Source organism: Salmo trutta, chromosome 32, assembly GCF_901001165.1.
Source record: "Salmo trutta chromosome 32, fSalTru1.1, whole genome shotgun sequence".
NCBI lineage: Eukaryota > Metazoa > Chordata > Actinopteri > Salmoniformes > Salmonidae > Salmo > Salmo trutta.
This window is the reverse complement of record NC_042988.1, coordinates 4,854,224-4,875,953: the sequence shown is the minus strand read 5'-3', so window position 1 is coordinate 4,875,953 and position 21,730 is coordinate 4,854,224. Positions and strand designations below refer to the sequence as shown.

Here is a 21,730-nt window from a genome sequence, read left to right as displayed (position 1 = left end):
AATTATTTCAGGTTTCCCTTGGAAAATCTCTATTTCACTGGCTTCTGTGATTTCAACATCTTCACATTGCTATTTTGATTCTGAATGGTGGGGTGAGGGTTTGAATAATTTAACAGTCATTTTTAACAACCAGCAGTTGTTTTTACTAAGTGTAATGTATCTGCTATGTACCGGATGTCAGTTTTATTCTTGGAAGCTGAAATTACTTCCATTTCAGAGAGGGTGTGAACCAATCCTTTATTGCGTTGTCATATTTATTTGGGAGCCACCACACTGTTTGGTCTTTGATCCAGTACTCTGGATTAACACGTACTTCCTTCTCATTTTACATCCACACTGCGGCCCACATCCTCTGAGATTAAAACCTGGGGAAATATACATTATTATATAAAGTGAGGGGAAAAAGTATTTGATCCCCTGCTGATTTTGTACGTTTGCCCACTGACAAAGAAATTTTCAGTCTATAATTTTAATGGTAGGTTTATTTGAACAGTGAGAGACAGAACAACAACAAAATCCAGAAAAACACGTCAAAAATGTTATAAAATGATTTGACCCCTTTGCAAAACATGACTTAGTACTTGGTGGCAAAACCCTTGTTGGCAATCACAGAGGTCAGACGTTTCTTGTAGTTGGCCACCAGGTTTGCACACATCTCAGGAGGGATTTTGTCCCTCCTCTTTGCAGATCTTCTCCAAATCATTAAGGTTTCGAGGCTGATGTTTGGCAACTCGAACCTTCGGCTCCCTTCACAGATTTTCTAATGGGATTAATGTCTGGAGACTGGCTAGGCCACTCCAGGACCTTAATGTGTTTCTTCTTGAGCCACTCCTTTGTTGCCTTGGCCATGTGTTTTGGGTCATTGTCATGCTGGAATACCCATCCACGAACCATTTTCAATACCCTGGCTGAGGGAAGGAGGTTCTCACCCAAGATTTGACGGTACATGGCCCTGTCCATCGTCCCTTTGATGCGGTGAAGTATTGCTGTCCCTTTAGCAGAAAAACACCCCAAAGCATGTTTCCACCTCCATGTTTGACGGTGGGGATCGTGTTCTTGGGGTCATAGGCAGCATTCCTCCTCCTCCAAACACAGCGAGTTGAGTTGATGCCAAAGAGCTCCATTTTGGTCTCATCTGACCACAACACTTTCACCCAGTTGTCCTCTGAATCATTCAGATGTTCATTGGCAAACTTTAGACGGGCATGTATATGTGCTTTCTCGAGCAGGGGGACCTTGCAGGCACTTCAGGATTTCAGTCCTTCACGGCGTAGTGTGTTACCAATTGTTTTCTTGGTGACTATGGTCCCAGCTGCCTTGAGATCATTGACAAGATCCTCCCGTGTTGTTCTGGGCTGATTCTCGCCGTTCTCATTATCATTGCAACTCCACGAGGTGAGATCTTGCATGGAGCCCCAGGCCGAGGGAAATTGACAGTTCTTTTGTGTTTCTTCCATTTGCGAATAATCGCACCAACTGTTGTCACCTTCTCACCAAGCTGCTTGGCGATGGTCTTGTAGCCCATTCCAGCCTTGTGTAGGTCTACAATCTTGTCCCTGACATCCTTGGAGAGCTCTTTGGTCTTGGCCATGGTGGAGAGTTTGGAATCTGATTGATTGATTGCTTCTGTGGACAGGTGTCTTTTATACAGGTAACAAGCTGAGATTTGGAGCGCTCCCTTTAAGAGTGTGCTCCTAATCTCAGCTCGTTACGTGTATAAAAGACACCTGGGAGCCAGAAATCTTTCTGATTGAGAGGGGGTCAAATACTTATTTCCCTCATTAAAATGCAAATCAATATATAACTTTTTTGACATGCGTTTTTCTGGATTTTGTTTGTTGTTATTCTGTCTCTCACTGTTCAAATAAACCTTCCATTAAAATTATAGACTGATAATTTCTTTGTCAGTGGGCAAACATACAAAATCAGCAGGGGATCAAATACTTTTTCCCCCACTAATATAAGCCATAATTGCAAACCAAACTATTCCAATAGATCTAATCTTACTTGGCAAAACTCTACAACAGAGGGATCACTTTGTAGCCTATGTTAAGGCATACACAGCCTTGCTGATGAGGTCCTCGGGATAAATATTTTGCATTTTGCATTTTGTGGATATTTGAGCTACTTGCGATGTGGAAGTCTTTGGAGGCACGTGGAAAAATGAAGAAGTTGTCAGTTTGAGTATGGTGAATGACATCACAGACAAGGTTTCCATCGTCTCTTAGACATGTGCATATTTGTCCTGGAAGAGGAAGAAACTATCTCACGTGCTGAACTTGGATGTTCTTGGCGGTATGTTTCACTTGGCTTTATTAAGACAGTCACATCGTGGGCTTTTGCTGGCACGTTTAAGCCACTGCAGCTGGTTCTCAAACTGAAAGCCATTAAGCCCATTGAATGAGCAGTTGTGAAATGCAACATCTGCCAAGTGAGTGACACCATGTACATTGTACTCTGTAAATGTATCACCATAGACTCTCATCAAAGTATATCAGCAGCTGTTTGGCATAATCAAGGTAACCACTGGGCACAGACGTCAGTTCAACGTCTAATTTGGCTTCACATTTGTTGAGTTGTCAACTAATGTGAATTTAATGTGAAATCAACAAAACAAATGTCACCATGTCATTGGATTTAGGGTAAAAGTTGGGTGAAAAAAAGACGAAATGCCCTTACGTTGATGACTTTTTGCAAGTCCAATTAGTTTTCCATGTTGATTCAACATGGGACACAGGCCCATTTTAATGGCCTTTGAAACTTGGTGACCTTTTTCAGGGCCTTTCTTCTCTCTGACGCCTTGACCCTTTGTCTTTCCCATGAGCTTGAGAACGTTGCCTTTAAAAGGTGCTTAGCTGAAAAGCATAACGGGATTTAATCCTGGATTTAGTCCAGCCCACCCTCAGTCAACAAACGCTTGTGGCAAAGTATCACAATGGCTGTTGTGTACAGGCTACAGACTTGGGCAGAGCATGCGTGTTGTAACGGTCACCAAAGCTGTTCCCCTGAGTGACGAATAAGACTAAGTGTAAAATATTATATTTAGCAACCAATGGATCTCTTTATTTAAATACAGATACATTACTTTCCCCTCTCTTGAGTAAAACAGGTCATAACATAAGTCAATTGATCTGACAAGGAATAGTGCCTTGTGACAGTGATGTACAGTATATGATCCTGAGTTTGGACTTCAAGACAACTTTGTCGTGCACAGTGGTGTAAAGTACTTTAAGTAAAAATACTTGAAAGTACTACTTATGTAATTTTTTGGAGTATTTGTACTTTACTATTTATATTTTTGATCACTTTTACTACATTCCTAAAGAAAATATTGTACTTTCAAAGTACTCATTACATTTTGAATGCTTTGCAGGACAGGAAAATGGTCTAATTCACACACGTATCAAGAGAACACGTGGTCATCCCTACTGCCTCTGGCCTGGTGGACTCACTAAAGACAAATGTATATTTTGTAAATAATGTCTGAGTGTTTGAGTGTGTCCCTGGCAATCCGTACATTTTAAAACAAGAACAATGGTGCCATCTTCTTTGCTTAATATAAGGAATTTTAAAACTATTTATACTTTTACTTTTGATACTTAAGTATATTTAAAACCAAATACTTTTACTCTAGAAGTATTTTACTGGCTGACTTTCACTTTTACTTGAGTAATGTTCTATACATTTGTCGTGGAATATTTCGGATTCAAAGGAGAGAGACTTTGAGATTTCTTCAAAACAATCAAACTTTATCGACTAAGAATTGCAATAATGGAGCTTGTCAACGACCACCCATCGGTAATCGTTGAGAGCCCAATGAGCAAATTTGGGTTACAGCTCTTTATAGCAAAGTGCATCCTCCTGAATGTTCATGACAAAAAGCAGATGTGTAGAATTATACAAAGGCACATTGTGATATCAAGCAACAGACAGTAAGATTTACATTGCACCAGGTTTCTGTCTCTAGGTTATTGTTTATACAGAAATGCTAATGTAACATAGGACACTAGGTCCTTCCCTCAAATGATGAAGTCCAGTATTCATCTGCTATGTGGGAGAAATAAACTGCAGGGAGGGTTTACCTGGCAATGGCAAACAGGCCAGCACTTCACACAGACACTAATCATGGAATGCAGCCTAGGTTTTATCACCAAGACATCGAAAATCAATTGTCAGCGTTAAGCATCAGAGGCTCCTCTCGGAAGAACAGACAGAGTGTGAAAGTACTAATATAAGAATACATTCTAATATAAAGTAATGTGAATAACATAATGTAATTTCCACCATATGATCTATATTTTTACTCAAGCATGACAATTGGGTACTTGTTCCACCACTGGTCATGCTTGAGTATATATTATGTTCAGTTGGTAGGATATTAACTGCTTGCTTACACATTAAATGTTAGATAAATCCATTCCTACTGTTATGCCACTAGTAGACCTATCCTACCTCCTGAAATATCTACAGTATTTGATAATGACCAATACAACATATGAAATGTACTTAACAGTATAGACAATCACACTGTCATAATTATTGCCGTGTTGAATTGACCAAATCGCAGGCGGAATGTGGATACTCATTTTTTTAATCTTTTAGAGAAAAGTATACACAGAAAAACAATAAACACGAACGACTCCAGACAGGCTAACAGGCTACTTACAAAATCATAGGAGTGTTAACACAACCACCCACAAACCCAAGTGACAAACATACTCCTAAATCTATGACTCCCAATCAGGAACAATGATAACCAGCTGTCCCTGATCGGGAGCCACACAGACCAACATAGAAACACACCCAGAACAAACATACACAGACATTTTCTGCCACGTCCTGACCAAAATACTACACAACTACACCCTCTGCTGGTCAGGACGTGACACACACTGATGACACACACAAAGAATGGAAGTGACGCTTGAAAAACATTCTGTCCCTCAAATGGCGGTCAGGCAAAAAATAAATGTCATTAATGTTTCTGTCAGGATGAACCAGTTTTGCAGGGAGAATTGTTGAAGGAAGAATATTTATTATTTATTTACTCTCTCTGTCCCCCCCCTCCCATCTCTTTCTGCCCAGGGGGAATCCTAATGGTTACCAAAGGAGCATGACAAGTGACTTGGCATGGATCATCAGAGCTTGTCTCTTTGTGAGTTCTAGACTCTATATTGCCTCATCATTTCTCACCAACACTATTCAAGCTGTCACAGCACTGACAGTCACACTTGTAGCTGGAGATACCACAGTATCCATCTGGGTTTCGCTCACGTTATCATATAAAACAGTGGGCCATGAATCTTTGATACCCTGAATTGACTGGAAAAGGTTTGAGCCCAACCCTGAAACAAACCCAGCTCCTACTACTTACGTGCACGTTGTTTAGCTATAAATGAATGAAACAAAGTTTTACATTCTGTGACGTGGTTGTAGTGAAATTGCATATAATTCAATTAGGTATTCACTATTATTTAATGATTATTTAACCATGCACATTGCACTCTTCAGGTTATTAACAGATAAATAGTGTACTCGACTGATTCTCTCCTTTCCTCTCCTCTTCTTTGATCCTCTACTCTCTCTCCTCTCCTCAGCAGGTGTGCCTGTGGAGAGCCTGTCTGTGTGACGGGACTGGCTGCGTGTATAACGAACTTTTGACAGAAATGGTAAATGATAGTCACTAGTTACTCATCACAATTCCTCTAACTTTTTGGTGCATTTTCATAGATTTTATTTTACCTTTATTTAACTAGGCAAGTCAGTTAAGAACAAATTCTTATTTTCAATGACGGCCTAGGAACAGTGGGTTAACTGCATTGTTCAGGGGCAGAACGATAGATTTGTACCTTGTCAGCTCGGGGATTCGATCTTGCGGTTACTAGTCCAACACTCTAACCACTAGACTACACTGCCGCCCCATAATATGATGTTGAACCTTTAAGTAACTGGTTGCCTTTTTACCTTCAAGGTAGAAAGTCTGCCAAAGGACTATTTGTTCAGAGTGAACAAAAGTGAGGTATGGGTTCCATTTCATTTCTGTACATTCTATCTGTAAAGCCTGACTCCTAACTTGAAATCTGCAAGTGTAAATTGAACTTGAATCCATTGACATACATGCAACATTTTATGAAAAGGTCAATGTTATGCAAGCTTATCTCAAGCTATGATTTGGCTGTAAAGGCTTAGAAACTTAATTTCTGTCATTTCCACATGTTTATTACAGGAAACGGTTGAAAGAGCTGCAAAAGCCCTTAGCAGGTTCTATTGGAATAACTGTAAAAAGGACTTTGAATGCAAAGATTACAGTGAAGACAAAACAAATTCTGCTGTATGTTACTTACTGAAATGTCTGCATGAGAAGGTAGGCCTGTCACTCTCTCCATGTGTGTGTGTGTGTGCGTGCGCACATGCATTGGTTCTACTGTGTGTGTGTGTGTGTGTTCCTCAAGTACTGAGCCTCTTCTTCTTCCTCCCCCTCTATAACAGGAACCTGAGTGTGTCTCCAATGTCACATACAGTCTAGCTGAGGTGGAGTTGGTCAGTTTGAAAGGCTTTAAGTGTCTGGTTGAAGATGCATTCAATCACAAATATAATTTCTCACAAGAACAAGAGGATGGTATGTTTAAAATACCTTTGGTTCCATGACCTCTAGTGAATAAAATAATAATATTACATGAAGTACATCGATAGTGCCTTCGGAAAGTATTCAGACCCCTTGAATTTTTCCATATTTTGTTACGTTAGAGCCTTATTCTAAAATGGATTAAATCCTCAGAAATCTACACACAATACCCCATAATGACTAAGCGAAAACAGGTTTGGATTTTATTTTGCAAATGTAAAAACATTTCAAACAGAAATACCTTATTTACATAAGTATTCAGACCCTTTGCTATGAGACTCGTAATTGAGCTCCGGTGCATCCTGTTTCCATTGATCATCCTTGAGATGTTTATGCAACTTGATTGGAGTCCACCTGTGGTAAATTCAATTGATTGGACATAATTTGGAAAGGCACACACCTGTCTATATAAGGTCCCACAGTTGACAGTGTATGTCAGAGCAAAAACCAAGCCATGAGGTCGAAGGAATTGTCCGTAGAGCTCCGAGACAGGATTGTGTTGAGACACAGATCTGGGGAAGGGTACCAAAACATTTCTACAGCATTGAAGGTCCCCAAGAACACAGTGGCCTCCATCATTGTTAAAAGTAAGAAGTTTGGAACCACCAAGACTTCCTAGAGCTGGCCGCCTGGCCTAACTGAGCAATCGGGGGAGAAGGGCCTTGGTCAGCAAGGTGACCAAGAACCCTATGGTCATTCTGTCAGAGCTCCATCTATGGAGGTGGGAGAACCTTCCAGAAGGACAACCATCTCTGCAGCACTCCACCAATCAGGCCTTTATGGTAGAGTGGCCAGATGGAAGCCACTCCTCAGTAAAAGGCACATGACAGCCCACTTGGAGTTTGCCAAAAGGCACCTAAAGACTGTCAGACCATGAGAAACAAGATTCTCTGGTCTAATGAAACCAAGATTGAATTCTTTGGCCTGAATGCCAAGCGTCACATCTGGAGGAAACCTGGCATCATCCCTACTGTTGAGATTTCTAGCTCACTCAGGAAAAGAAAAAAAAAATATATATATAAATAGATAAAAGAGAAGCAAATGGGTCTGATGTGTTCAATTAAATGGGGAACGAGTGATTTCTTTAAGTTTCTTAGATGCTCAGATATGTTACGTTATGTGCGCATGCGCAGCTTCACTAGAGACTTAAATTACAGCACCTGGTAATCACTTCACCGTAGACAATCATCAGGAGCACACAGCCCGTTGGTATGTAACTGCAAACTACTCAGTCTAGCATTGATGTTTAAGTCACTTATATGTTGTACACTGAACGTTTACCTCACTGTGTCGGTGTTAGTTGGCCGGGAGTAACTTGTAGCTCGCTGGGTGCGGTAGCTCAGCGAACCAGATGCTATATAGCATTAGGCTATTATTATCAGCCATTTGCATTGTGCTGATTGTTCGGAGCACTCGGCTGGTTTCTGGTGGCGGTGGTGATAGCAGTGGTTTGGTTCGGTGATCCATGGTGGAGTGCCGCATTATGTTGCGTTTGTGGTGGCATGGGTTCTGTGTCCTGTGACAGCGTCCATAGCAACCTGTGACGGCAGAGTCACTGTGCGCATGCTCCTCTGGCGCTGGGCATTCTGGGTGATGTAGTCGGTGCTGTTTTAAGCCAGATTCGCCACATCTTTGGTGTTGCAGGCTTATTTGATTTATTATTTACATTATTATTATTATTATATTACTTGAATAATATACTAAATAATATATCTGAATAATATATTGTCATTACTTGTTTGTTGTATTTCAGGTTTATGACCTGTGGTCATTTGATTTAAAATAAAATTAAGGACAAAACACGAGTCATGACATTGTGTGCTTCCTGGTGAGCCTTTTCGGAGGGCTAAATAACGAAAATCCGAATAGTCATAAACCACGGTTCTCCTTTACATGGATAATGCAAGTGCTAGAACATTCGTCACGAGACTAACTTCTGATAAGCAAACAGTCCACCCATAAAGCTGTCTGCACATCTGCTGACTTACTAGGCAAATCAATACTGAGTGAAAGCCAAGAAGAGGATAGAGTCTACAGTTAAAGGACTACTTAAAACCCAGTTGGCAGAAAACACTTGAGCTTGAGTTAAACGCTAGAAAAGTTGGCAAGATGGCAGCATCAGAGGAGGAGCTGGAGAGGTTAAAACAGAAGCGGTCAGCAGCCCAGACTGCATTCACTAGAAGAGCCAATTACCTCACCTCCAGAGCTAGTGCACTGGGGGAAAGTGAAATGAGAAGTGAGTGGAGGAACTTTAAAGTGGATCACTCCAGAGTCAGAGATGCAGGGTTTGAGTATGCCACGGCCCTGAGAGAAGTGGACGATGATGAAGCCAAAAAGAAGGCGGAAACCATTGACGGAAAAACAGCAGAATGTGACTGTAAGTTTGATGAAACTGAACAAATCATCCTGATCAGCTTCTGGACAAGGTTCGCTGAGGCGGAAATTACCACCCTCACTGAAGAGGCTGGATCATCCATGGACCAGGCCGAGGACACGGATCACCACCATATGACCAGGAGGGAATGTGAATTGATTCATAGGAACCTGGAACGGGAGGTCTACAACTTCGAACGAGGATTAGATGAGTGGAAAGATTTGATCCCTCGGTCCAAGGCAACGGAGTCAAAGGACCAGATCCGGAAGTTGAAGAAAAGGCTTGAAAAACTGTGGGATGAGTGGGCATGGAAAGGCGGTTCTCAATCCGACGACGAAGGGAAACTGGGAAAAGTGAAATTTGTGGAGCAGGAGGAGCCAGTTGGGACTTACAACTACAGGCCCCAGATCAGCCTAGAACGTGCACGCTTGCCCATGTTTGCTGGTAATATGAGGGATTACTACCGCTGGAAAGCTGAATGGGAGGACTTGCAACGTCTGGGAAACCCTCATGGATTGGAAAATGTGAGAAAATTCCATCTCTTGGGAAGCCTAGATGAAAAAGTCAAGAGGGACCTCGTATTGTCCAGCTGTGGATCCGCCAACGACGTGTTCAGGCTCCTGGACAACAAGTACGGAAATAAGCCAAAAATAGTGCTGCTGATTGCACAAGAAGTGCAAGGACTTTGCCCCATCAAAGGAAACCATCCAAGGAAGACAATCGAACTGATTCAAGCCGTGGAGAGAGCTCTTCGTGACCTACAAGTCTTAGGGGAGGAAGATGCTGTAAAGAACCGAGTGGTTGTGCAGTCGATTGAAAGTAAGCTTCCTGACTCCCTGAAAGAAAAGTGGTTAACACACAAAAATGACCCTGGAAGCGGGTTTTCACCACGCAACCACTTTGACTGTCTACTGCAATACTTGAAGAAGCAGGAGGACATTCTCGAGGAGCTAGACCAGCTACAGCCTAGCCCGGCGGACAATACTGAGAGGTCGAGCGAGAAGAAAAAAGAAAGGAGGGCATTCACCAGAGCCACATCAGGAAACACCCTAAAGGGCGCTCAACCAAGCTCATGCATCACATGTGGAGACAACGAGCACGGAGGTAGGCTGTTCGCCTGCAAGGTCTTCAAGAAGCTCAATCTGACAGGCAAGAAGGCTCAGCTTAGGAGAGCAGGAGCATGCTTTAAGTGCTTGCGCCTTCATGGTGACGATGGCGGCTGCACACAAAAGTATCTATGCTCAAAGGATGACTGTCAGAAAGAGGGCTCTTCAGACCACAATTACTTGCTCTGTCCAAAGTCACAGATCAAGAAGAAAGAGGAAAAGTGCGGAGAGCAGAGCGATGCAAAATTGGGGAAACGGGGGCTTGGACTAACCAACAAACAGGAGGAGCTCCTTGCCAAACTTTCTCCAGAGGTGCGAGCAGAGTTCAAAGAAGCCTTTTCAAATAAGATCACAACAAAAGTGTGTGCTAGCATTGGTTGTGAGCCAAAAGAGTGCCCTGTCATAATGATGCTATTGGATGTGACGACAAACTCTGGCCAGCTAGTCGGTACGTTGATTGATCTCGCTTCAGATACTAATTATATCTCTAATAAAGCAGCAGAGCGTCTCAAGCTAAATGGTGAGAACATTAAGTTGATTGTCCAAGGTGTTGGAGGGATGGAGAAAATCATTACTACCATGAAGTATACCCTGAGGCTGAGAGTAAAAACTCCCAGAGGTACAATAGCAGAGCACAAACTCCTCTGTTACGGCTTGGAAGATGTTGCGAAGGTGAACCAAGCTGTCACGCCACAGCAACTGCAGAAGTTCTTTCCAAATGCTCAAGGACTTGGTCCGGCCCGAAAAGATCGACCTGTTGATTAGCCACAGAGAGGGTCGCCTTGTCCCACAGCCAGTCAGAGTAGTTGGAGACCTCGTCCTCTGGGATGGTCCCCTTGGGAAGGCTGTTGGTGGAATGCATCCTGACCTCTTTGAAGTGATAGACCTAGCAGTGCACAGGTCTGAAACACATTTCGCTAGGTCAATGAGAACAGCTTCAAGGGCGTACAAAGAGATTCTTGTGAAGACGGGAGGACCCAGTGGAGTTTCGGTGGAATAAGACGCAATCCTCCGAAACACTGGAACTACCAACAAAGAAGTTTTTGAATGGTTCAAGTGGGACAGTATTGGCGCCGCCTGTGATCCTCAGTGTGGTGGCTGCAGATGCGGTAGGTGCCCCCCTGGAGGCAAGGAAATGACCCTAGGAGAGGAAAGAGACTTGGAGAAAATAAAGGAATGTCTGACATACGTGCAAGCTGACAAGCACAGCGAATCCCCTCACTGGGACGCAGCTTACCCGTGGAAAGGAGACCCCACAACGCTGCCTGACAATCGACGTGCAGTGGAAGCGACCTTTTTAAACACTGAGAAACGACTGGAGAGGGAGCCGGAATGGAAGGCTGCGTACAGAGAGCAAATCCACGATATGGTCTCAAGAGGGGCTGCCGTTAAAGTCACCCAGGAGGAAATCGATAGCTGAAAGGGACCTAAGTGGTATATCAGTCATTTAGTTGCTCCTAATCCTCACTCAACCACTACCCCTGTAAGAATTGTCTGGAACAGTAGCCAAGAATTCATGGGAATAAGTTTAAATGACCTACTGTACAAGGGTCCTCATGTCCTAAATCAGATAAGGGGCGTGCTTCTGAGATTCAGGACTGGGTTGTACGCCGCCCTGGGCGATGTGAAAAAAATGTACAACTCTGTCTGGCTAGAAGACAAAGAAGTACACCTCCATCGATTCCTCTGGAGAGACAATCCTGAGGAGGTGATCGAAGTCTTTGCTGTCGTCAGGGTCAACATTGGCGATAAACCTGCTGGTTGTATCGCCCAGGTGGCAATGAGAGAAACAGCCAACCTGCCCCAGTTTGCAGCCATGGTTGAGGAGCGCAGAGTTGTGGTAGAAGATAGTTATGTGGATGACATCTTGACGTCCCACAATGACTTGCAGATACTGGAGAAAATCACCAAAGGAGTGGAAAAGATCTTAAAGGCTGGAGGCTTCTCCCTTAAGCCATGGGTCTTATCAGGCCAAAGTGGGAGGTCAGCAACCACAACTGATGCCAGTATCAGTAAGACAACTGTGAGTGTGCCTAAAACGCTGGTGTTACCCAACCAGATGCGGGACGAAGAGAGCAAAGCACTTGGAGTCCGCTATGAACCAGAGACCGACAAACTTCATGTGATGACCTCTGTAAATTTCTCAAAGAAGAGAGGAAAGATGAGAACAGGAGTCGATTTGCGCGAAGAGGAAGTCAGAGGTAAAACTCCAAACCCATTGACCCGTCGGATGCTGCTAAGCCAGATCGCTGGATTCTACGACCCCATTGGTCTTGCCACACCCGCAAAGCAGAAAGGGGTTATGCTTGTGAGAGAAGCTTACCAAGAAGCGAGTATAAGCAGTCCAGTTAAGGACACTTGGGATGACCCACTCTCACCAAAACTACGAGAGGCTTCCATAAGACTCCTCGAAGAATATGTGAGACTTGCCCAGATCAGGTTCGAAAGAAGCCTCACACCAACTGGAGCCATAGGCCATCCAATGGGGGTCACGTTTTCAGATGGGAGTGAGGCTTCCTACGGCGTGGTGCTCTATCTCCGTTGGGAGACGCAGAATGGGGTCGTAGTGAGGCTGGTTGAGTCAAAAGCAAAGCTTACCCCTCTCAACCAGAAAGGAGACGCGATTAAGGCAGAGGTATGTTGTGCTGTCTTTTCGATCTGCCTGAGAAAATACCTTGTAAAGCACTGCCGCATCAAGGTCGCACGCTGGGTCCACTTCGTGGATAGCCAAACAATCCTGGGAGCAATTCACAAGGATAGCTATGGCTACCAAACTTTCTTCGCTAACCGCATCGAAGAGATCCAGAAGGCTGGACCAGTGGAAGACTGGAGGTGGATTGAGGGCAACCTGAACATAGCAGACATCATCACAAGGGGAGCAACTCCTGAGGAACTCGATGAAGGGTCAGAGTGGCAACAAGGCCCAGAGTTCCTGAGTTGGCCTGAGGCAGAGTGGCCTGTGAAGACGGCCAGTGAGATAGTGACCAGCGTGGCTGATGACGTTAAAAGGTTGCAGAGAAGAGCGTTCTCAGCTGTAGTCACCAGGTCTCAGGCAGAAAAGTTCTCAGACCCCAGCAATACTGATGTTGGGGCAGACTTGCAAGACTCCGCACCGCGACCGCAGATGAAAGACCAAGGTCCAACTCCAGCAGTAGAGAGGCCAAAGAGGAAGCCCTGGGGTGTAGCTCTAGTGCGCCTTGTCGGGCCCGAACGATTCAGTAGCTTGTCTAAATTGTGTGGAACAATCGCCTGGGTTCGAAGAGCGGCAGAATCCTGGCTGAGGACAAGCTACCAAGCCTCGAGCTCAGCAAACTGGGAGGTGAGGGGGCCCAGGCTGTCTGTGGGAGAGAGAACAGCGGCTTTCCAAGACCTAGCCCTTGCAGCCCAAGACGGCATGAACTTTCAGGATACGACCTTAAACCGCCTTGTTGTGATGAAAGATGACAACAATGGACTCTTACTTTGTGGTGGTAGAGTCCAGTCTTGGAATGAAGACGGAACCGCTGTACCTTTAATCCCGTTCCGGTCGTGGCTGGGGGCCTTGCTTGCGAGGGAAGCTCACGAAGCGAATCATGAAGGGGTGGCTGCCACACTGCTGCACACTAAAAGAAAGGCCTGGGTTGTGCAAGGTCGGAGGACAGTGAAGAAGGTGGTCAACAGGTGCATCACTTGCAAGAAGCAAAGAGCCCGGCTCTGCCAGCAAGTGATGAGTGCTCTTCCTCAGGAACGTACCAGTAGAGCGAACCCATTCGAGTATACTACACTAGACCTCTTTGGACCCTTTGAAGTGAGGGACGCTGTTAAGAAAAGAACCAAGAAAAAGGTCTGGGGAGTCGTGTATTGCTGCATGACTTCCAGAGCCGTCCATGCTGATCTCATCGACTACCAGTCTTCTGAGAGCTTTCTTCAGGCCTACTCCCGGTTCACTGCTCTGAGGGGGCATCCCAAAAAGCTATGGTCAGACAGAGGCACAAACTTCTTGGGAGCCAGGCCTGCTCTGAGTGAGCTACACAAGCACCTGGCCTGTTTGCAGAAGGCATCCGTTGAAGACAAGGCTGCCAGAAATAGCACAGAGTGGCAATGGGACTTTCATCCTGCAGACTCGCCACACAGGAATGGAGCAGCAGAGGCAGCTATCAAGCTCCTTAAAAGAGCTCTTAACAGTCTTGGCGGAACAACTGGCTGCTACACCTGGGGGGAGTTCCAGACCCTTCTCTACTCTGCAGCCAACTTGACTAATGAGCGACCCATCGACGCCAGGGCACAGGAACAAGAGGACTCAGTGGAGTACTTGACCCCCAACTCCCTTATCCTGGGGCGCACCGGACAGGGAGGTGACATACACGGAATCGACATGGAAACCCGCTCTTGGCGCAGGCTGAGGGCTGTCCAGGCTGGAGTCGACAGGTTCTGGAAGAAATGGAGCGAACTGGCAGGACCAAACTTGTTCATACGACACAAGTGGCACCGTGCAGAGAGAAGTATCAAGGTTGGAGACGTAGTCTGGATTGCGGACCAGAACGCTCTGAGGGGGCAGTTCCGGCTCGGCCGGGTTGCTACAACATATCCAGACGAGAAGGGGGTTGTCCGGGATGCGGACATAACAACCTGCATGGGTCTTCCTGCTCCCATGGTTCCCAGGGCCCGGAGAAAGGACTCTACCATGCACACGAAAATCGTCATTCGCAGGGATGTGAGGAGGTTGGTGATCTTGATTCCTGCTGAAGACCAAGAGGAGGTAAGATAAGTCCTCGCCATGGGTACCCAAAGACTGTGACTCAGTGTTCTTTGCTTAGCTAGCGGGTAACCCTGGGAGGCAACTGAGTGCTTCGAGGGCAAACCTACACTCAGTAGGAGGAAAGGTGTTGGAGCCTACCTCCTTAGTTAATACATGTTTGTAAATGCCTACAAAGACTGGACTTTAGTTTGAAATTCTCACTGAGAGACTCAAGAGACTGTGCCCTCCTTGGATCTTCGATCAGTCGGCCAAGTGGGAGGTGTTGAGATTTCTAGCTCACTCAGGAAAAGAAAAAAAAAAATATATATATAAATAGATAAAAGAGAAGCAAATGGGTCTGATGTGTTCAATTAAATGGGGAACGAGTGATTTCTTTAAGTTTCTTAGATGCTCAGATATGTTACGTTATGTGCGCATGCGCAGCTTCACTAGAGACTTAAATTACAGCACCTGGTAATCACTTCACCGTAGACAATCATCAGGAGCACACAGCCCGTTGGTATGTAACTGCAAACTACTCAGTCTAGCATTGATGTTTAAGTCACTTATATGTTGTGCACTGAACGTTTACCTCACTGTGTCGGTGTTAGTTGGCCGGGAGTAACTTGTAGCTCGCTGGGTGCGGTAGCTCAGCGAACCAGATGCTATATAGCATTAGGCTATTATTATCAGCCATTTGCATTGTGCTGATTGTTCGGAGCACTCGGCTGGTTTCTGGTGGCGGTGGTGATAGCGGTGGTTTGGTTCGGTGATCCATGGTGGAGTGCCGCATTATGTTGCGTTTGTGGTGGCATGGGTTCTGTGTCCTGTGACAGCGTCCATAGCAACCTGTGATGGCAGAGTCACTGTGCGCATGCTCCTTTGGCGCTGGGCATTCTGGGTGATGTAGTCGGTGCTGTTTTAAGCCAGATTCGCCACATCTTTGGTGTTGCAGGCTTATTTGATTTATTATTTACATTATTATTATTATTATATTACTTGAATAATATACTAAATAATATATCTGAATAATATATTGTCATTACTTGTTTGTTGTATTTCAGGTTTATGACCTGTGGTCATTTGATTTAAAATAAAATTAAGGACAAAACACGAGTCATGACATTGTGTGCTTCCTGGTGAGCCTTTTCGGAGGGCTAAATAACGAAAATCCGAACACCTACGGTGAAGCATGGTGGCAGCATCATGCTGTGGGGATGTTTTTCAGTGGCAGGGACTGGGACACTAGTCAGGATTGAGGCAAAGATGAACAGCGCAAAGTACAGAGAGATCCTTGATGAAAACCTGCTCCAGAGCGCTCAGGACCTCAGACTGGGGCGAAGGTTCACCTTCCAACAGGACAACGACCCTAAGCACACAGCCAAGACAATGCAGGAGTAGCTTCAGGACAAGTCTCTGAATGTCCTTGAGTGGCCCAGCCAGAACCCGCACTTGGACCCGATCGAACATCTCTGGAAAGACTTGATGTTAGCTGTGCAGCAACGCTCCCATACAACCTGACAGAGCTTGAAGAAGACAGAGAAGAATGGGAGAAACTCCCCAAATACAGGTGTGCCAAGCTTGTATCGTCATGCCCAAGAAGACTCGAGGTTGTCATCGCTGCCCAAAATGCATCTGAGTAAAGGGTCTGAATACTTATGTAAATGTGATATGTTTTTTTTATATATATATATAAATTAACAAACATTTCTAAAAACCTGTTTTTGCTTTGTCATTATGAGGTATTGTGTGTAGATTGATGAGGGGAAAAAACTATTTAATATGTTTTAGAATAATGCTGTAACCTAACACAATGTGGAAAAAGTCAAGGGGTCTGAATACTTTCCGAATGCACTGTATGTTGTATATTGTCAACCCATCTCCCTTCTTACTATATGCCCTGTGTTTTGTTTACAGAATGTGCTGATGTTTTTGGTAAGCATTTGTGTGTGTGTGTGTGTGTGTGTGTGTGTGTGTGTGTGTGTGTGTGTGTGTGTGTGTGTGTGTGTGTGTGTGTGTGTGTGTGTGTGTGTGTGTGTGTGTGAAATATGCTTACTAAAAAGAGGGATGGTTTTTACCTTTCCTTCTCTATGTGATGCAGATAGATGGCCAAAAGCAACTACACCGGTTAAGTGTATGTGCGAGTGCTTGTGTGCATGCGTACATATGCACGTGTGTGTGCCTTCTGTACATACGTGAGGGAAATATTCTTATTTACAATAACTAGTAGTTTTAACCCATTGTTCTTCACCTCTCTCTTTTCCTCTCTAGTTCATGCAGTGAGATGCCAAAAAGCAACTACACTTGGTAAGTGTGTGTGTGTGTGTGTGGTAACACTTTATTTGGATTGTCCATCTATAGATGCTCTACAGACAATCAATAACATTTCAACTAACCCTAGATGTAACCCTTACACTAACAAGCAGTTGCTTATCAACCATCAGTGCCAAGCGATTAGCGTTTGAATTATTTTTAGTTTTTTGGTACTTTTTACCCCCAATTTCATGATATCCAATACAGTCTTGTCACATTGCTGTAACTCCCGTACGGACTCGGGAGAGGCGAAGGTCGAGAGCCATGCGTCCTCCCCCGAAACACGAACCTACCAAGCCACACTGCTTCTTGACACACTGGTCGCTTAACCCGGAAGCCAGCCGCACCAACGTGTCGGAGGAAACACACCGTACAACTGCCGACCGTGTCAGCGTGCATGTGCCCGGCCCGCCACAAGGAGTTGCTAGAGCGCGATGGGACAAGGACATCCCGGCCAGCCAAACCCGAACGACACTGGGCCAATTGTGCACCTCCTCATGGGTCTCCCGGTCGCCTCCGCTGCTACACAGCCTGGGATCGAACCAGGGTCTGCATTGATGCCGCTAGCACTGCGAAGCAGTGTCTTAGACCGCTGCGTCACTGGGGAGGCCCCATGATTATGGCTTTTTGAGGTCAGTTTCAGTTTAATTATTAAAAAAGAATCACGTTTTTGGGGTTTCGATTTTATTTTTAGACATTAGATGCACATGCGTTATGTGGGTTGAATGCTGTAACAACACAAAATAAAATAATTCATAAAAGTCCCATGATGGTAGTGACGACCCATTATTGCTTATCACTTATTAACCATAATTTATTCACATTACTTTAATAAAATATTTGATGTCTTTATTATCTCAATCCAAGTCATCATCTCATCTCTATAGAGCTGCTGCCTATGCTGTCTGATAAATATCACAATTTGAATAGTTCTTTAAAGTAAATAAGGCAGACGTTTATGATTGCAGAATACCAACTATCAATCACTTAGATCATGTATTTTCAGGTAGAGATACCTCGCAAAGCAACTGCTTTCTATCCCTCTCGGGGTCCAAACATTATCAAAGGACTTTATGTTGTTAACCATCATGACATCCTCAGACTGTCACATCTCTCTCTCTCTCTCTCTCTTTCAATGCAAGGGTCTTTATTGGCATGGGAAACATATGTTAACATTGCCAAAGCAAGTGAAGTAGATCATATACAAAAGTTAAATAAACAATAAAAATGAACAGTAAACATTACACTCATAGAGGTTCCAGAAGAATAAAGACATTGCAAATGTCATATTATGTATATATACAGTGTTGTAACGAGGTACAAATGGTTAAAGTACAAAATGGAAAATAAATAAGCATAAATATGGGCTGTATTTACAATGGTGTTTGTTCTTCACCGGTTGCCCTTTTCTTGTGGCAACATGTCACAAATCTTGCTGCTGTGATGGCAAACTGTGGTATTTTACCCAGTAGGTATGGAAGTTTATCAACATCGGGTTTGTTTTCGAATTCTTTGTGGGTCTTTGTAATCTGAAGGAAATATGTGTCTGTATTATGGTCATACATTTGGCAGGAGGTTAGGAAGTGCAACTCAGTTACCACCTCCATTTTGTGGGCAGTGTGCACATAGCCTGTCTTCTCTTGGGAGCCAGGTCTGCCTACGGCGGCCTTTCTCAATAACAAGGCTATGCTCACTGAGTCTGTACATAGTCAAAGATTTCCTTAAGTTTGGGTCAGTCACAGTGGTCAGGTATTCTGCCACTGTGTACTCTCTGTTTATGGCCAAATAACATTGTAGTTTGCTCTGTTTTTTTGTTACTTCTTTCCAATGTGTCAAGTAATTATCTTTTTGTTTTCTCATGATTTGGATGGTTCTAATTGTGTTTAGTCCTGGGGCTCTGTTGGGTGTGTTTGTGTTTGTTAACAGAGCCCCAGGACCAGCTTGCTTAGGGGACTCTTCTCCAGGTTCATCTCTCTGTTGGTGATGGCTTTGTTATGGAAGGTTTGTGAATCACTTCCCTTTAGGTGGTTGTAGAATTTAACGGCTCTTTTCTGGATTTTGATCATTAGCGGGTATCGGCCTAATTCTGCTCTGCGTGCATTATTTGGTGTTTTATGTTATACGGGGAGGATATTTTTGCAGAATTCTGCAAGTCTCAATTTGGTGTTTGTCCCATTTTGTGAATTCTTGGTTGGTGAGCGGACCCCAGGCCTCACAACCATGAAGGGCAATGGGTTCTATAACTGATTCAAGCATTTTTAGCCAGATCCTAATTGGTATGTCAAATTTTATGTTCCTTTTGATGCCATAGAATTCCCTTATTGCCTTGTCTCTCAGATCGTTCACAGCATTGTGGAAGTTACCTGTGGCGCTGATGTTTAGGCCAAGGTATGTATAATTTTTTGTGTGTTCTAGGGCAATGGTGTCTAGATGGAATTTGTATTTGTGGTCCTGGCGACTGGACCTTTTTTGGAACCCCATTATTTTGGTCTTACTGAGATTTACTGTCAGGGCCCAGATCATCAGCAAACAGTAGACATTTGACTTCAGATTCTAGTAGGGTGCTGCAGACTGTTCTGTGCCCTCACCAATTCGTTTATATATATGTTGAAGAGGGTGGGGCTTAAGCTGCATCCCTGTCTCACCCCACGGCCCTGTGGGAAGAAATGTGTGTGTTTTTTGCCTATCCCACTGTAATTATTGGGGTCAAATTTGTCTCCACTTTTGTGGATTGGGGTGATCAGTCCTTGGTTCCAAATATTGGGGAAGATGCCAGAGCTAAGGATGATGTTAAGTAGTTTTAGTATAGCCAATTGGAATTTGTGGTCTGTATATTTTATCATTTCATTGAGGATACCATCAACAACACAGGCCTTTTTGGGTTGGAGGGTTTTTATTTTGTCCTGTAGTTCATTCAAGGTAATTGGAGAATCCAATGGGTTCTGGAAGTCTTTAATAGTTGATTCTAAGATTTGTATTTGATCATGTACAGTTGAAGTCGTAAGTTTGCTTACACTTAGGTTGGAGTCATTAAAACTTGTTTTTCAACCACTCCATACATTTCTTGTTAACAAACTATAGTTTTGGCATGTCGATTAGGACATCTACTTTGTGCATGACCCAAGTAATTTTTCCAACAATTGTTTACAGACAGATTATTTCACTTATAATTCACTGTATCACAATTCCAGTGGGTCGGAAGTTTACAAGCACTAAGTTGACTGTGACTTTTAACAGCTTGGAAAATTCCAGAAAATGATGTCATGGCTTTAGAAGCTTCTGATAGGCTAATTGACATCATTTGAGTCAATTGGAGGTGTACCTGTGGATGTATTTAAAGGCCTACCTTCAACGCAGTGCCTCTTTGCTTGACATCATGGGAAAATCAAAAGAAATCAGCCAAGACCTCAGAGAAAAAAATTGTAGACCTCCACAAGTCTGGTTCATCCTTGGGAGCAATTTCCAAACGCCTGAAGGTGCCACATTCATCTGTACAAACAATAGTACACAAGTATAAACACCATGGGTGTCACGGTTGTCGTCGGGAATGGAGGACCAAAACGCAGCAGGAATGTGGATGCTCATCTTATCATTTATTTTAAATAAAGAGAACACCAAAAACAACAAAATGAAGGACACACGAACAACAAAACAGTCTTGTCAGGCTCACACAGGCAAAACAAGAAACAACCTCCCACAAATCACAAACACACCCTAATATATAGGACTCTCAGTCAAAGGCAACTAGACAACCCCTGCCTCCAATTGAGAGTCCACACCCCAATTAACTAAACATAGAAACAGACTAACTAGAAAGAACATAGAAATAGACTAACATAGAGCAGTGACCAAAAAACCCGGAAATAATAAATCAAACACCCTACTACATAAACCATCACCCCGAAACACATAAACAAAATACCCTCTGCTCTGTCCTGACCAAACTACAATAGCAAATAATCTTATTACTGGTCAGGACGTGACAATGGGACCACGCAGCCGTCATACCACTCAGGAAGGAGATGCGTTCTGTCTCCTAGAGATGAACGTATACTTTGGTGTGAAAAGTGCAAATTAATCCCAGAACAACAGCAAAGGACCTTGTGAAGATGCTGGAGGAAACAGGTACCAAAGTATCTATATCCATAGTAAAACGAGTCCTATATCGACATAACCTGAAAGGCCGCTCAGCAAGGAAGGAGCCACTGCTCCAAAACCGCCATAAAGAAGCCAGACTACGGTTTGAAACTGCACATGGGGACAAAGATTGTACTTTTTGGAGAAAGGTCCTCTGGTCAGATGACAAAAATAGAACTGTTTCGCCATAATGACCATCGTTATGTTTGGAGGAAAAAGGGGGAGGCTTGCAAGCCGAAGAACACCATCCCAACCATGAAGCACGGGGGTGGCAGCATCATGTTGTGGGGGTGCTTTGCTGCAGGAGGGCTGGTGCACTTCACAAAATAGATGGCGTCATGAGGAAGGACAATTATGTGGATATATTGAAGCAACATCTCAAGACATCAGTCAGGAAGTTAAAGCTTGGTCGCAAATTGGTCTTCCAAATGGAAAATGACCCCAAGCATACTTCCAAA

General features: G+C 44.0%; 1 protein-coding gene across 3 annotated transcripts in view; it reads left to right on the top strand.

Annotated features, from left to right (window-relative positions):
* The window catches only part of LOC115170853 (uncharacterized), a 46,687-nt gene that overhangs the window by 8,733 nt on the left and 16,224 nt on the right, over positions 1-21,730 (top strand). The window contains exons 2-8 of one of the 3 annotated variants that reach the window (XM_029727186.1): positions 5,086-5,155; positions 5,601-5,669; positions 5,972-6,019; positions 6,227-6,364; positions 6,490-6,619; positions 16,740-16,757; positions 17,094-17,129. In XM_029727186.1, coding sequence (XP_029583046.1) covers positions 5,086-5,155; positions 5,601-5,669; positions 5,972-6,019; positions 6,227-6,364; positions 6,490-6,619; positions 16,740-16,757; positions 17,094-17,129 — 509 coding nt within the window. Of the gene's footprint in view, positions 1-5,085; positions 5,156-5,597; positions 5,670-5,971; positions 6,020-6,226; positions 6,365-6,489; positions 6,620-16,739; positions 16,758-17,093; positions 17,130-21,730 lie in introns of all 3 variants that reach the window. The other 2 variants (XM_029727184.1, XM_029727187.1) reach the window with 2 other exon arrangements.